This window comes from Physella acuta, unplaced genomic scaffold (genome assembly GCF_028476545.2).
Source record: "Physella acuta isolate Inbredline_101_S28 unplaced genomic scaffold, ASM2847654v3 ptg000432l, whole genome shotgun sequence".
Taxonomy (NCBI): Eukaryota; Metazoa; Mollusca; class Gastropoda; family Physidae; genus Physella; species Physella acuta.
The window spans coordinates 307649-320793 of NW_026731951.1; the positions used below are offsets into that span (position 1 = coordinate 307649).

Sequence of the window (13145 nt, forward strand, 5' to 3'; positions counted from 1 at the left end):
CGTTTGCGCTTTTTTCTGTTTGCGCTTTTTTCTGTGTGCGCTTTTTTCTGTTTGCGCTTTTTTCCGTTTGCGCTTTTTTCTGTTTGCGCTTTTTTCCGTTTGCGCTTTTTTCCGTTTGCGCTTTTTTCCGTGTGCGCTTTTTTCTGTTTGAGCTTTTTTCCGTTTGCGCTTTTTTCTCTTTGCGCTTTTTTCCGTTTGCGCTTTTTTCTGTTTGCGTTTTTTTCTGTGTGCGCTTTTTTCTCTTTGCGCTTTTTTCTGTTTGCGCTTTTTTTCTCTTTGCGCTTTTTTCCGTGTGCGCTTTTTTCTCTTTGCGCTTTTTTCCGTTTGCGCTTTTTTCTGTTTGCGCTTTTTTCTGTGTGCGCTTTTTTCTCTTTGCGCTTTTTTCCGTTTGCGCTTTTTTCTCTTTGCGCTTTTTTCTGTGTGCGCTTTTTTCTCTTTGCGCTTTTTTCCGTGTGCGCTTATTTCCGTTGCGCTTTTTGATTTGCGCTTTTTTCCGTTGCGCTTTTTTCCGTTGCGGTTCTTTCTGGGAACCCTTAACAGCTACATATTTGATCAAAGACAGTCTCGCCACAAGCTCCATAAGACAGCAGAGGTATGCTGCAAGTAGAGATTCACATTAAGTATGAACAGTGTTTGTGTATACAAGTTTAAAGCTAGGCTACATTTAACAAGTTTTAAACCGACCTCGTTTCTAAGGTAATATACCTTATAGGTAAAAAAAAGGCCCTAGAATGTTTACGATGTTAAATGCAGTGATTCTTCGAATATAACATAACAAAGTTGCTTTTTCTTTGTAAAAGAATTCGTCGCTAAAATGTGTAAGATAATTTATTCGCAATAACTAAATTGTTTTGACATTTCTTAATGAAATTTAAATAAGACTAAATATGCTGAAAATAAGAAAAGTATAATCCATAGCTTGCGACCTAAATTGTTAAGTCCAAGGTAGGTCTCAGGCATGTAGGCAATCATCCTATATGACCTAGATTTTCACAACCGTCCACATGACTGAGCGAGTATCTATATCTATATATATAATTCTCTGTAAACGCGTGCCCTACCATCCCCACCCCTACATGGTCTGGTGAGCTGTGGTTCACGCTGTTTACCTTCGTGGAGTCGGGTTTAGTGACGGCTATTAGGGGCAGAAAATTTAGTTTGAAACGATTTTAAACGTTGGGGGGGGGGGGGGGGGGGGAAGGAAGGGGGGGGGGGTTATGGTCCTTAACGAGCTACTTATAGTGTTTTAAAGAAATATTTTCAGCTTCAGCGTTGGTACTGTCGAATTCACAAATTATGAATTACTGAAAAGTAGAAAAAACAATTACTAAATAGCGGCGTATGTTATGCCGCGGGCCGGCTCGTGTTTGTTAATGCTCAATGACCGCAGTTAAATGTCCCTGCTCTTTTCCTTATTGACCTAAGTTAAATTTCCTCAATGTATCGTAACGACAACAGTTAAATGTCCCCTCTAATCTCCGTAAGGACTACAGTTGAATGTCGTCTCTAATGTCCTTAAGGAAGACATATGTTGTGCTTTTTAAGGACTACAGTTAAATGTACTCTTTAATCTCCTTAATGACCAGGTATAAAAACCATGCTCTTTACTTTAGAGATCGAGTGTATTTATATGGTACCTGTTTATCTTCCAGAGAGCGTAGGGGATCCTGCTGAAGACCTCAGGGAAGATGTTGTTTAAAGTAGAGGCACCTGATATAGAGTTACAGCTCACTATTCCAGTATAGGTTGCAATTTTCTGGAATTAAATAAAACCCATACATACAACTGGTGCTATGTAGTTGTCGAAGCTGTTAGATTAATTGTCCGATCGTAGACTAAATATAAAATGATTAGGTGTAATTCACGTTTAGGTTTTTAATACTCTTTAAGGTATACACATCACTTATTTATTCGTCCCGTTGTTTGTACCTTTTACATAATTACCTATTATTGAAACCTAGCAATCATTTGACTAATATCGTCTCTTGACTCTCTTAGCGATGAATTCTACTGTTTATTACAATTTCTCGCCATAATATTATTTTTCTCCTCTAATAAATTGGTTATTTTTCGTTTCTGTTCTAAGCTCGTATATTCAAATAACGAAGTTAAGTAATAAGTCACAGACAATAAAAAAGTTGATTCGGTTAAATATGTAGAGCATGACACCGTGGAGTTTCCTTTCTTGTAAGAATCGTTTTATGCACACGTATTGAGTCAATGAAAAAGATGAATGTGCTTTGTTTAATAGCGTTAAGCATTGGTACATAATACCATTATGTTATGGGTTTAACACCCATAATATGTCATCCGCTTACGTAACTACATGCTTGTCACGAGACAAGTATTTATAACATGGGGCTTGTTTAGATTAAAACTACAAGCTACAAATGTTCAACCATACTTAATCGGAAATATCAAAAAATAAATTATCAGCAGTCAACGGCCATTTTCTCGACATTACCATAAACCAGAGGCGTAGCGACCCTTCCCAGCGCCCGGGGACAAACTTTTCGATTTGCACCCCCCTCCCTCAAGATTTTGATTTGCACCCCCCCCCTCAAACTTTCGATTTCCCCCCCCCCCCTTAAACTAACGATTTGTACCCCCCCTCGACCTTTCCATTTATTTTTCCAACCCATTTTGGAGCCCCCTAAGGTCGGCGCCCTTGGACATATGTCCCCCACCCCCCCTCTCGCTACGCTACTGCGATAAACTGGCAATTGATATGTCACTGATAGCTCTAACATGATAAGCAGTGTGAGAGTTAACTCCCGTTTGAACTAATACTTCTTTACTTGACTACTTGACAATTTTTAGTTTTCCAGGTCAGTTATGTCTTTTCATCCTCCCACATACCCCGTCTAGATGACCACTACACTCTGGAGAGGCTCCAATGAACACATTGTACTCCACTGGTCTGTAGATGGTTTCACACTCCGGACGTGTTGAGAGTGAAGAGAGAGGCAGGTCGCTGAACATGGAGAGATTCAAGTTCCCCGACCTGAGAACACGTGATAGAATCATGTACGGCAGACCGATGTATACAGTATGTTGTCCTGGTACAGTACATACACTGTTGTGTACAGATCTAAACATGAACATGTATAGATGTATGAAATCTGATCTGGAGACTCGACTGAACAAATCAGTGTTTAGAGGCGGCAGTTGTAATGTGTATGTTGTAAAGTCGGCTTAATGTTTTATTTATTGGATACTTTGCAATCGATACGAAATTTAGACTGAAGTGTAATGCAGCCGAAGAGATAATTAAAACTTGTGTAGATTATATTTGACTAATTAACACATTTAGTCATTGATTTTGAAATATCTTCACATTTTGTGATTCGAAATTATCAATTATTAGATGGAACAATATTTTTTTTTAATTGTAAAAAAAAAAGTTTAAACAATTTAAATATGAAAATGGAATTAGGTGACTGGCGATGTTGGCTGTTTGAGTGAGGTGTGATTCTTCTGTATCTACGAAATGTGAGACTGCTTAAGCATTTACTTATTCAGTTGTACTGTTGGTGTGTCGAAAATATCAATATTGGAATATTTTGTTGCATCATGTGCTGTTATATACTTGTAATAATAATAATAATATCAAAGCCATGCTCAACTTTTTGTATTATCACACCACAACGTCTTTAAAAATTATCGTAAAAAGATATTTGAGTTGTGTCCCTTACCCCGCAGGTAGCGTGATTGTATAGGGTAACATCCTGATATAGCCCTGGCTAGTCTGGCTTACCGCCATGATCTCACGTCTAAATAGAACAGAGTTGATTTTCTCTTCAAAGTATAGAGATTTACTCTGAAATAACACGGATAGGTAGGTTAAAAGTTTACACCACGGCAAAGGCGACATACAAGTAAGCAGCTGTATTCTAGAAGAGGAAAAAACAAATAAACAGCTTAGCGTATACTAATATGAAATTCTTGGTATACTATTACAGCTACACGTAATATAGTCAGATTATCTTAGTTCGATAAAGCATACCGGCTCTACACATGCTACATCATTGTTATATGTGCTAAACACAACGATAAGATTTACTGAAACAAAAGTTGGTGATACAACGAGCTATCACATAATTCGTAGCCCACAGAAGGGTGGATTAACTTTAGATACTATGCGAAAATTATTAAATCCACGTTGTAGAGGTAGTTAAATTAAGTACGTATATATACAATCTATTTTTTTTTTACGCAAGCTCATGTTTGCTAGACCAAAATGTCTCCAGTTCGAACCTTGATGCGGATAATGCTGGATAGCTGCGGACAGCTACTCTTCTAGGAGAGACAACTCGATAGCTGGGAACAGCAACTCTTCTAGGTGAGACAACTCGATAGCTGGGGACAGCAACTCTTCTAGGAGAGACAACTCGATAGCTGTGGACAGCAATTCTTATAGGAGAGACAACTCCAAAATAAAACAAATGCTGCCTAGCAGTTTGTGCTTGATTGGGCGCAGGTTATCGAAGAAATCCAAAAAGGAAAGCGGGCTGAAATCGGAGACAACTGTCTATTTAACGTATTACATTTTGACACGTAATATTTACTAGTTTTATAGGGAATCCCCTACAACACAAAAATAAGAACGAAGAAGAAGAAAGATTAAAACAATAAGTATGCAATCAACCTACAGGTTCGAGGGCTGGGACATCCACCTGTTGAAACTTCATGTACAGAACATCTTGTGTTGAGGCTGGGCCTACAGTCCCAACATCCCCAGCGTTGCTGTACTCACCAGATATCAGGGCCAGGTACCTGGTCACTAGTGGACACCCACAGTCTGGGAAACGAGGGTCAAAATTGTGAGTGATCATTAGAGTGAGGTAACCTACATACACTCTCACACATATACACGCAGGCTACACTTCCATACAATATACTATTGTTTATTTATTTTTAGTTTTAGTTTTTCAAAAGTGAATACACCGTTTTAATGCCACCTTTATACTTAAAAAATAATGGCATATAAATAGCACAGTGAACTATTTAGTGTAAATTTACTCACCAAATGTAGACGCCTCCCCCAAGACAGATGCTAAACAGAAGACAACAAAGGCTATTTGACTAACAAGAGACATCTTTATATATTTTTCGAACGGTTAAAAACATCATCAGATTCAAAGTTGTATGTAATAGATATGCATTAGTAACATTGCCTTTGTCTATATAAGCGTGAGTAATTTAAAAGTCCAAGTATAACTGGTTCGTTTTAAGACAACATGTGAATGCTATTTTATTGACTATGTGACATCATTACATCACAAATCTGTTAAACTCTGAGTTTTTCTTCTGTGTGAAAAGTCTATCATGTCACACTGAGAACACTCAAATACGTGAGTGATATACTATAGCAAGCAATAAGAATCAAACTGTAGGTTTTAGTGAACACAAACACTTCAAAAACCAAACTGTAGGTTGTATTGAACACAAACACATCAAAAACCAAACTGTAGGTTTTAGTGAACACAAACACATCAAGAACCAAATTGTAGGTTTGAACAAGTAAATAGAAGGTTTTTTGACTCCCATTTCAGCTGCTTTTCTTTGGATTTGCTTCCATAGCCTTTGTCCAACCAAGAACAAACCACAACGCAGCAGTTGTTTGATTTTGTAGTTGTCTCTCCTACCAACCATGAGCTTTACCGACTCAACCACGCCGACCCCCACATCTAAAACGAAACTGTAGGTTTTAGTTAACACACACTTTAATAACCAAAATGTATGTTTTAGTAGATACAAATCAACCACCAAACTGAAGGTTTTAGTAAATACACCCAGATAAAAACTAGGTTTTATCACGCATAATAAAATTGAAATTTAATCGAATGCAAGCGCCATCTATTTTTGTCAATGTTGTTGCACCTGTTTATATGTATGTCTTGTTGATGATATGTGTTTTACTAAATATGTTGTTCATGAAGTACCATTGTGGATGGAAGTTATGCGCTGAAGAATTTAAGTGAGTCTGTATTGGCTGTGTTTGTGTAGGCTCTATCTATGATTAAGTGTATGGACGATTGAGTGAGTCCATGTTTTTTTTTTGTGCCTAGGATTAAGTTCGGGTTGTCTATCTGTTGTTTCATGTGTTCGCTTTTTAGTGTATGTTTGAGCGATTCTGTGTTTTAGTGTGTCGATATTTTAGTGCGTCAATGTTTAAATGCATTTGTGGTCTGATGACTTTGTGTTTGAATGTTTCTGTATTAGCTACTTTGAGAACGCTAGAGCAACCCTATTCAATATTGAGCGTTGGTTTCTACTCCAGTCTAATAAAATAATAGTCCGATCAAACGACACTTTCGCTCCAAGCACGTAGACACTCTACTCCAGGGGTTCCCAACCCCGTGCCCGCGGGCGCCATGGCGACAGAGACATATTTTTTTTCATAAACATTATTGAAAGGTTGAAGGGGATGGAAATCGAAAGTTTGAGGGGGGGGGGGGGGGGGGGATGCACATCGAAAATTTTGTCCCCGGGTGACGGGAAGGGTCGCTACGCCTCTGGAAGGAGTTTGTCGATTTAAAATAGGTGGTGCCCGCCACCCAACCGATATTTTAGAATGTGCTCTAGATTAAAAAAAGGTTGGGAACCCCTGCTCTACTCTTTATAGAACAGTTAATTTAATACGTTAGTTTAATGCTTCAAATGTGTAAACAAATAGCGGCGAGTTCAACACCTAGTACTAATACCCAATGGTCTTGTTATACAAATAATCTTCAATATTGTGGTCTTTAAGCCCTAACATTAAATTAGGGAGAATTTTTGTTTGAAATCAAATATTGAATGTATGCAGATATATTGATCTAACTTTAGATATTCTACAGCAGACTTTAACTTCGTCCATACCACATCAATTTAAAGTACATGTATCCAGGTATCGTGTTTTAACACACAGTGTCGACCTACTCAATACCTGTGTGTGTGTGTATGTGTGGGTGTGTGTGTGATTTATTTGTCAGTTGTACGACGTGTGGGTTATTGATTAATTTATATTAAAGCTAACACAAAAATTGATACATGATGCGATTCGTTCACAATATGCAGGACTGTATAACCCAGCCTCTCAGATCGGTAGAGGGGGGGGGGGGGGGGTCAACTACACATATCTTCAAACTCATCATGTAAGGTGAGTGTGTGGGTATTGCTGAGATGACACATGTTCAATACCTGTCAGAGATATGTTAACATGGATGCAGACGGTATCACAGGGGTTTAAACTCTATTTTAAGGCTATTTTCAGCATTCGTATGCACAACCCACTTGCACAACACAATATTAAATATTTAATATTCTCCAGATTGAAATAGACCGTACACATATTACAAACAGCTGAGTTATTTCTCTTGATGTTAGTATAGCACTATGGAGCAATTTTCTCACAGTGTTCGTTAAACGTAAATCCAATAATGTTAGCGATTATTGTCCGTATATGTTAGCTTCCAAAGGCCCTAACATTTTTGGGGGTATTTTCTACTTTGATACTCTCAAACAAAATCGTTCCTGATCTGTAATTGATGTTTAGTCTTAGAGTTTGTACATATACACTACAGCATTCATGTGTATATTTTTCTTTGTGAATATGTTATATAAATCATCATAGAATAGCTTGTAATAGATGTATCAAAATTCTATGGTCTATGTCACATTCATTTTAATAATAAAATGTATTAATACATTGTATTAAAATGTGTTTTATAACCGCTGCTTTTCTAAAACAATCTGTATAATACAGTGTTGATACAATAATAATACATAGGTTAACTTTTAAGTGACAAGAAACACAAAATCTTACTTTTCTAAACATGGGTTTTTATTTCATTGTGTTAAACTCAAAAAGTTAAACACATTTAAAAATTATCAGTTTCACCGCCATTCGTGTCAATGTGGAAATTGCGTCAACAGGTGCAAATGTCATCTAGAATAGATTCACCACAAGAACCGTAACTTAACAGTGGCAAGCTGAAAGTAGAATAGAACTTACAACTGGCTGTTAATTATTAATCTTCAATTTTCTAACTTTTAGTGAATCAGTGAATGTCTATGTTTGGCATGTATTATTATTGATTGATTTGCCTGTGTTTAATATTTTCTTCAACTTCTAGCGTATGGACGCTCATGGTATACACTTGAGAAAACGTTCTCACATATATATATATATATATATATAAATATATATATATATATATATATATATATATATATATATATATATATAGTTATAGTTATAGTTATAGTTATAGTTATAGTTATAGTTATACAGGAATCTATTTTATATCGTTCAATCACCGAGACTGTACTGTATTTAGAAAGACAATCAAACCTTGATTTAAATCCACCCGTTACTGTCTCATGAAAACACCAATCACTACTGTGTAGGGACTACTGTTACGTATGTTCTTTTATTCAATGCGAAAACGATCCGAGAAAATATTCAATTCTTTATTTGTTCTCGTCTTTACACATAACACAGCAGCCCTCGTCCCTAGCTGCTAACTAAAAGTCCCTTACAACCGTTCACTCCTTCTTTTATACCCGCAATGGACGTTGGGATACAATTAATATACACCCCGGGATTAAATCAACTCATACACCAGTGGCGTGCAAATCGGAAGTCTGAGAAGGGTGCAAATCGAAAGTTTCTCCCCGGTCGCCGGGAAGTGTCGCTACGCCTTTGAGGGGCCCACTAACACTTTTTGCATGGGGGCCCAAAAATCCTAGCTACGCCACTGTCACACACACACCTCTTTCCTACGTTCTGGACTATTCTTGCCTATTCTAATCTAACGAACAACTGACCCGAACAACTATGCCTAGGTGTGTCCATCTAACTTTACCTTTTAACCGGACTAAATGCTTCTCTGCCTGACTTCTGTTACTGCCACGCACAACTGTGGCTGTCTTAATTACACTATACACAAAAATGCACGTAAATGTGTCTATCTAACTAACTCCACACACAACACACACACATACAGACACACACACACGTACACACAATGTGTCCACACATCTTATAAAACAACAGTACCTGCTAATTTTCCACATAGAGTAGGGAATATGGCTGGACGCCTCAGGGAATAGGTTGAAACTTGTCACAGTTGCGATAGAGTTACAGCTTAACATAACAGCGTAAGATGCGACTTGCTGGTACATAAACTTTGTGTTAATAACTTAAAGTAAGTAGTATAAAAACAAATATGTAATGCCATTTAAATACATTCAATCGTTTACATAATCAACTTTTTGTTCAAACTATTATTTTTAACCAGATTTATTAATAGCAAACACGTTTTATATCAAGTAAAATAATAAATAAAAGCCAAGTAAATATGTTAAATAACATCTTCATATTATTGATGTTGTATATTACTTGCAGTAAAAACGAATTCTCAGAAAAAACAATTGAAAAATAAAATAATTGGAACTATACGGTTACAGTTTACATCACGTCTCTCGTATGACTTGTACTAAACTCTCGTATTGCTATTTATAAAACGTACCCCATCAAAGTGCCCTGTGCAGTCAGGATAAGTTCCGATAAAGATGTTGTACTCCATAGGTCGGTATATGGACACACACTCAGGGCGGGATGAGAAGGCGGATAGGGGCAGGTCACTCAGTAGCGAGGTACTGAAGTTACCGGACCTTGAGAGACAACTTAATTGTTACAGTCGACAGGTGTATATGCAGAACTCTTCAATTTGACAGGAGAATTTCGGTGTGGGTTATTTTTTGTGTGTGACTCAAAATGTGTGTGTTTATGTGTTGTGTGTGTATGTTTGTATGCCTGTGTGTGTACGTATACATTATTTTAAACTTAAGAAAAAAATAATCTTTAACTTCGTGCACCAGGAGCTTTGATAAAAACACAGACATAGCACTGCGATCAAAACTTAGCCCAGACACCTAGGGGTCATCCATAAATGACGTAGCACTCGTAGGGGGGGAGGGGGGTCCGTAATTTTGTGACGGTGTGTGATGAGGGGGAAGGGGGGGGGGAGTTCAGATGTTGCGACGTCACATTTTTGCATTATAAAAAAGCAATGTTAGAAAACGAATTTTAGACGTTATTTCGCGTTTAAGATAACTGTTTTAATAAATTGTAATAGTTTAGACAAGATTTTGGAAAAATATCGATGTTTAAAAAGAAATGCAACAGCAATTTTGAAGGGGGTTGTAGGTTGAGGTGTGACGTTATTTTAGGGGGGGGGGGGTCTTGCTTTTTGTGACGACGTGTGACGGAGGGGAGGGGGGGAGGTAAAAGTCGTCAAAAAAAGCGTGACGTCATTTATGGATGACCCCCTGCACTGTAATTAGACCGTTACAAAGTGTCTCTCCCCCAAACACTCTACCCTGTAATTAGACCAATATCTACTGTCTCTACCCCATACACCGACACATACCTACTGTCTCTACCCCATACACCTACACATACCTACTGTCCCTATCCCAGACACCTACCATGTAATTAGACCAATACCTACTGTATCAACTCCAGACACCTACCTTGTTATTAGACCAATACATACTGTCTCTACCCCATACACCTACCCTGTAATTAGACCAATACCTACTGCTTCCACCCCATACACCTACCCTGTAATTAGACCAATACCTACTGCTTCCACCCCATACACCTACCCTATAATTAGACCAATACCTACTGTCTTTACCCCATACACCTACCCTGTAATTAGACCAATACCTACTGTATCTACCCCATACACCTACCTTGTTATTAGACCAATACATACTGTCTCTACCCCATACACCTACATATACCTACTTTCTCTAGCATAAACACCTACCCTGTAATTAGACCAATACTAACTAGACCAATACATGCTGTCTCTACCCCATACACCCACCCTGTAATTAGACCAATAACTACTGTATCTACCCCATACACCTACCTTGTTATTAGACCAATACATGCTGTCTCTACCCCATACACCCACCCTGTAATTAGACCAATAACTACTGTATCTACCCCATACACCCACCCTGTAATTAGACCAATAACTACTGTATCTACCCCATACACCTACCTTGTTATTAGACCAATACATGCTGTCTCTACCCCATACACCCACCCTGTAATTAGACCAATAACTACTGTATCTACCCCATACACCTACCTTGTTATTAGACCAATACATACTGTCTCTACCCCATACACCCACCCTGTAATTAGACCAATACCTACTGTATCTAACCCATACACTTACCCTGCAATTAGACATATACCTACTGCCTCCACCCCATACACCTACATATACCTACTTTATCTAGCATAAACACCTACCCTGTAATTAGACCAATACTAACGATCTCTACCCCATACACCTACCCTGCAGGTAGTGTGAAGTTGTGAGAGAGAGTCTGGATGAAACCCTCGTCTGAAACACCGACGACAATAACCTCTTGTCTCAGAACATTTGAGTTAAGTCTCTCTTCAAAGTACAACACTCGGTCCTTAGAGTAAGTTAGGCATATTTATCTACATTAGTCATAACACTGTCATGTTTGCTAAAAGTTAATAATCAAGCAAACATGAATTAACTAAAAATTCATTTTTTTGAGTAAGATTGATTTAGACTAATGAGTATGTTTCTGGTCTTTCGTGTTTGATTTTAGACATACAATTTTTAGATTAGGGATACTAGTTTGGTTTTACATTTAGATTGACATGTTTGATTTTAGACTTTTAAAATAATATCAAACTTATAGGTTTAGTTTTAGACTTACAGGTTTAGTTTTAGACTTACAGGTTTAGATTTAGACTTACAGGTTTGAATGCCGGAATGTCCACCTCATATAAAATGAGGTTCACTTCGTCTTGTGCTGGAGGGGGGCGTTCCCGTCCTAAATCTCCAGCATTACTGTACTCACCGGAAATCAGTGCCATAAAGGTCGTCACTAGTGAGCAACCACATTCTGAAGTATAGGCACAGTGTACTTAAATCACCTTAGTCGAAATATTATACACAGTATATACGAGATAAATGGCCCGTTGAGGAATTATACAACTGGCGCTAGTTTGGTAGTGTAGTCTTTTTTCACTAAACCGAAACCAAAACCAAAGCTACCACCTTAACTACAAATTGAACAGGAACCGAAAAATGACACTGGAAACGGATTTTTATCCATAATCATCATTTTAATCGGAGTTAAGCTGGATCTACAAGTAGTTACTGCACATTGATACTAAATATAGTCGTAGCCGTACCCCTAAACCTTGCACTTAATCTCAATCATGACAAAAGTCGCATTTTGGAATTTCTTTCAGGCGACTCGACTTGGGGGGGGGGAGGGGTAAATATATATATATATATATATATATATATATATATATATATATATATATATATATATATATATACATGTTCATGTTACAGTATAACAGAAAGCAGTCATCTGAATAAATATGAATGTACATTCTACGTAATGAAACATGTAAAAAAATAACCGCAAATGTAGTATTATATATTGAATGAGGTAAACGAACCATTGGCTGAGGTTGGAGACAACCACAAGAAAAAGAACACGACTGAGACTGCAGCTCTCTGTTGAGGTAACATCGTTTGTACATCTATATCTCTCAATGAGGGCTGGATTAGTAATATCAAGCTTTGTGTGGCTCACTCGAACTGTGACAAGCTAGGGTGAGATGTACATGACATTAACTATCGCTACTGCAGGAATGTTGTGACTTGTGTTGTAATCAATACATGACATGCTGTTGTTTACATCTTGATGAAAACAGATGTACATTTAAAGACCGCTGGAGATGAGGTGACCAGAGACAATTTATTACCCTCCTTTCTTTTTACTTTTAAAAAATCGTATTTGCACTATCACATTAGTTTTTCGGGTGTATACTTGCACAGGAGATACATATATACGAAGGTAAAGGAATACAGAGATAATTTACTTTTTATTACGAAAACAATAAACGGGGGTTGGGGGGGGGGGGGGTAATTTCACACGCTACAGTAATACATAAAAAAAAAATAACCTAATGTGAAAATAAGCAGATAATTCCGGAGACTTGTTTACGTGCAGCCACTCTTAAATCACTGGTAGTGCTCCACATAGTCCGTATTGGACATCATTAAAGTTATTAG

The 13145-nt window shown here is 37.6% G+C and overlaps 2 protein-coding genes and 1 long non-coding RNA gene across 4 annotated transcripts; all 3 read right to left on the bottom strand.

The window, feature by feature from the left end:
- Positions 1-532: 532 nt before the first annotated feature.
- Positions 533-2968, bottom strand: LOC131942904 (uncharacterized). Its single transcript, XR_009386826.1, has 3 exons — positions 2860-2968; positions 1638-1756; positions 533-597 (listed from the first exon to the last, which is right to left on the bottom strand). It is a non-coding gene; the product is annotated as an uncharacterized LOC131942904 (long non-coding RNA).
- A 723-nt stretch (positions 2969-3691) lies between these two features.
- LOC131942912 (uncharacterized) lies at positions 3692-5099 on the bottom strand. The gene is made up of 3 exons (XM_059302877.1): positions 5027-5099; positions 4653-4801; positions 3692-3820 (listed from the first exon to the last, which is right to left on the bottom strand). Exons 1-3 carry the CDS (start codon positions 5097-5099, stop codon positions 3692-3694), a joined length of 351 nt encoding a protein of 116 aa, XP_059158860.1.
- A 2731-nt stretch (positions 5100-7830) lies between these two features.
- Positions 7831-12659, bottom strand: LOC131942917 (uncharacterized). Of its 2 annotated transcripts, none has more exons than XM_059302887.1 (6): positions 12527-12659; positions 11807-11955; positions 11369-11493; positions 9519-9663; positions 9047-9162; positions 7831-7977 (listed from the first exon to the last, which is right to left on the bottom strand). In XM_059302887.1, the coding sequence occupies exons 1-6, from the start codon at positions 12597-12599 to the stop codon at positions 7914-7916; spliced, it is 672 nt and encodes a 223-aa protein (XP_059158870.1). In that variant the 5' UTR covers positions 12600-12659; the 3' UTR covers positions 7831-7913. The 2 variants fall into 2 exon arrangements, with proteins under 2 accessions (XP_059158870.1, XP_059158869.1); XM_059302886.1 differs by having other exon boundaries at positions 9047-9174.
- Between the last annotated feature and the right edge of the window lie 486 nt (positions 12660-13145).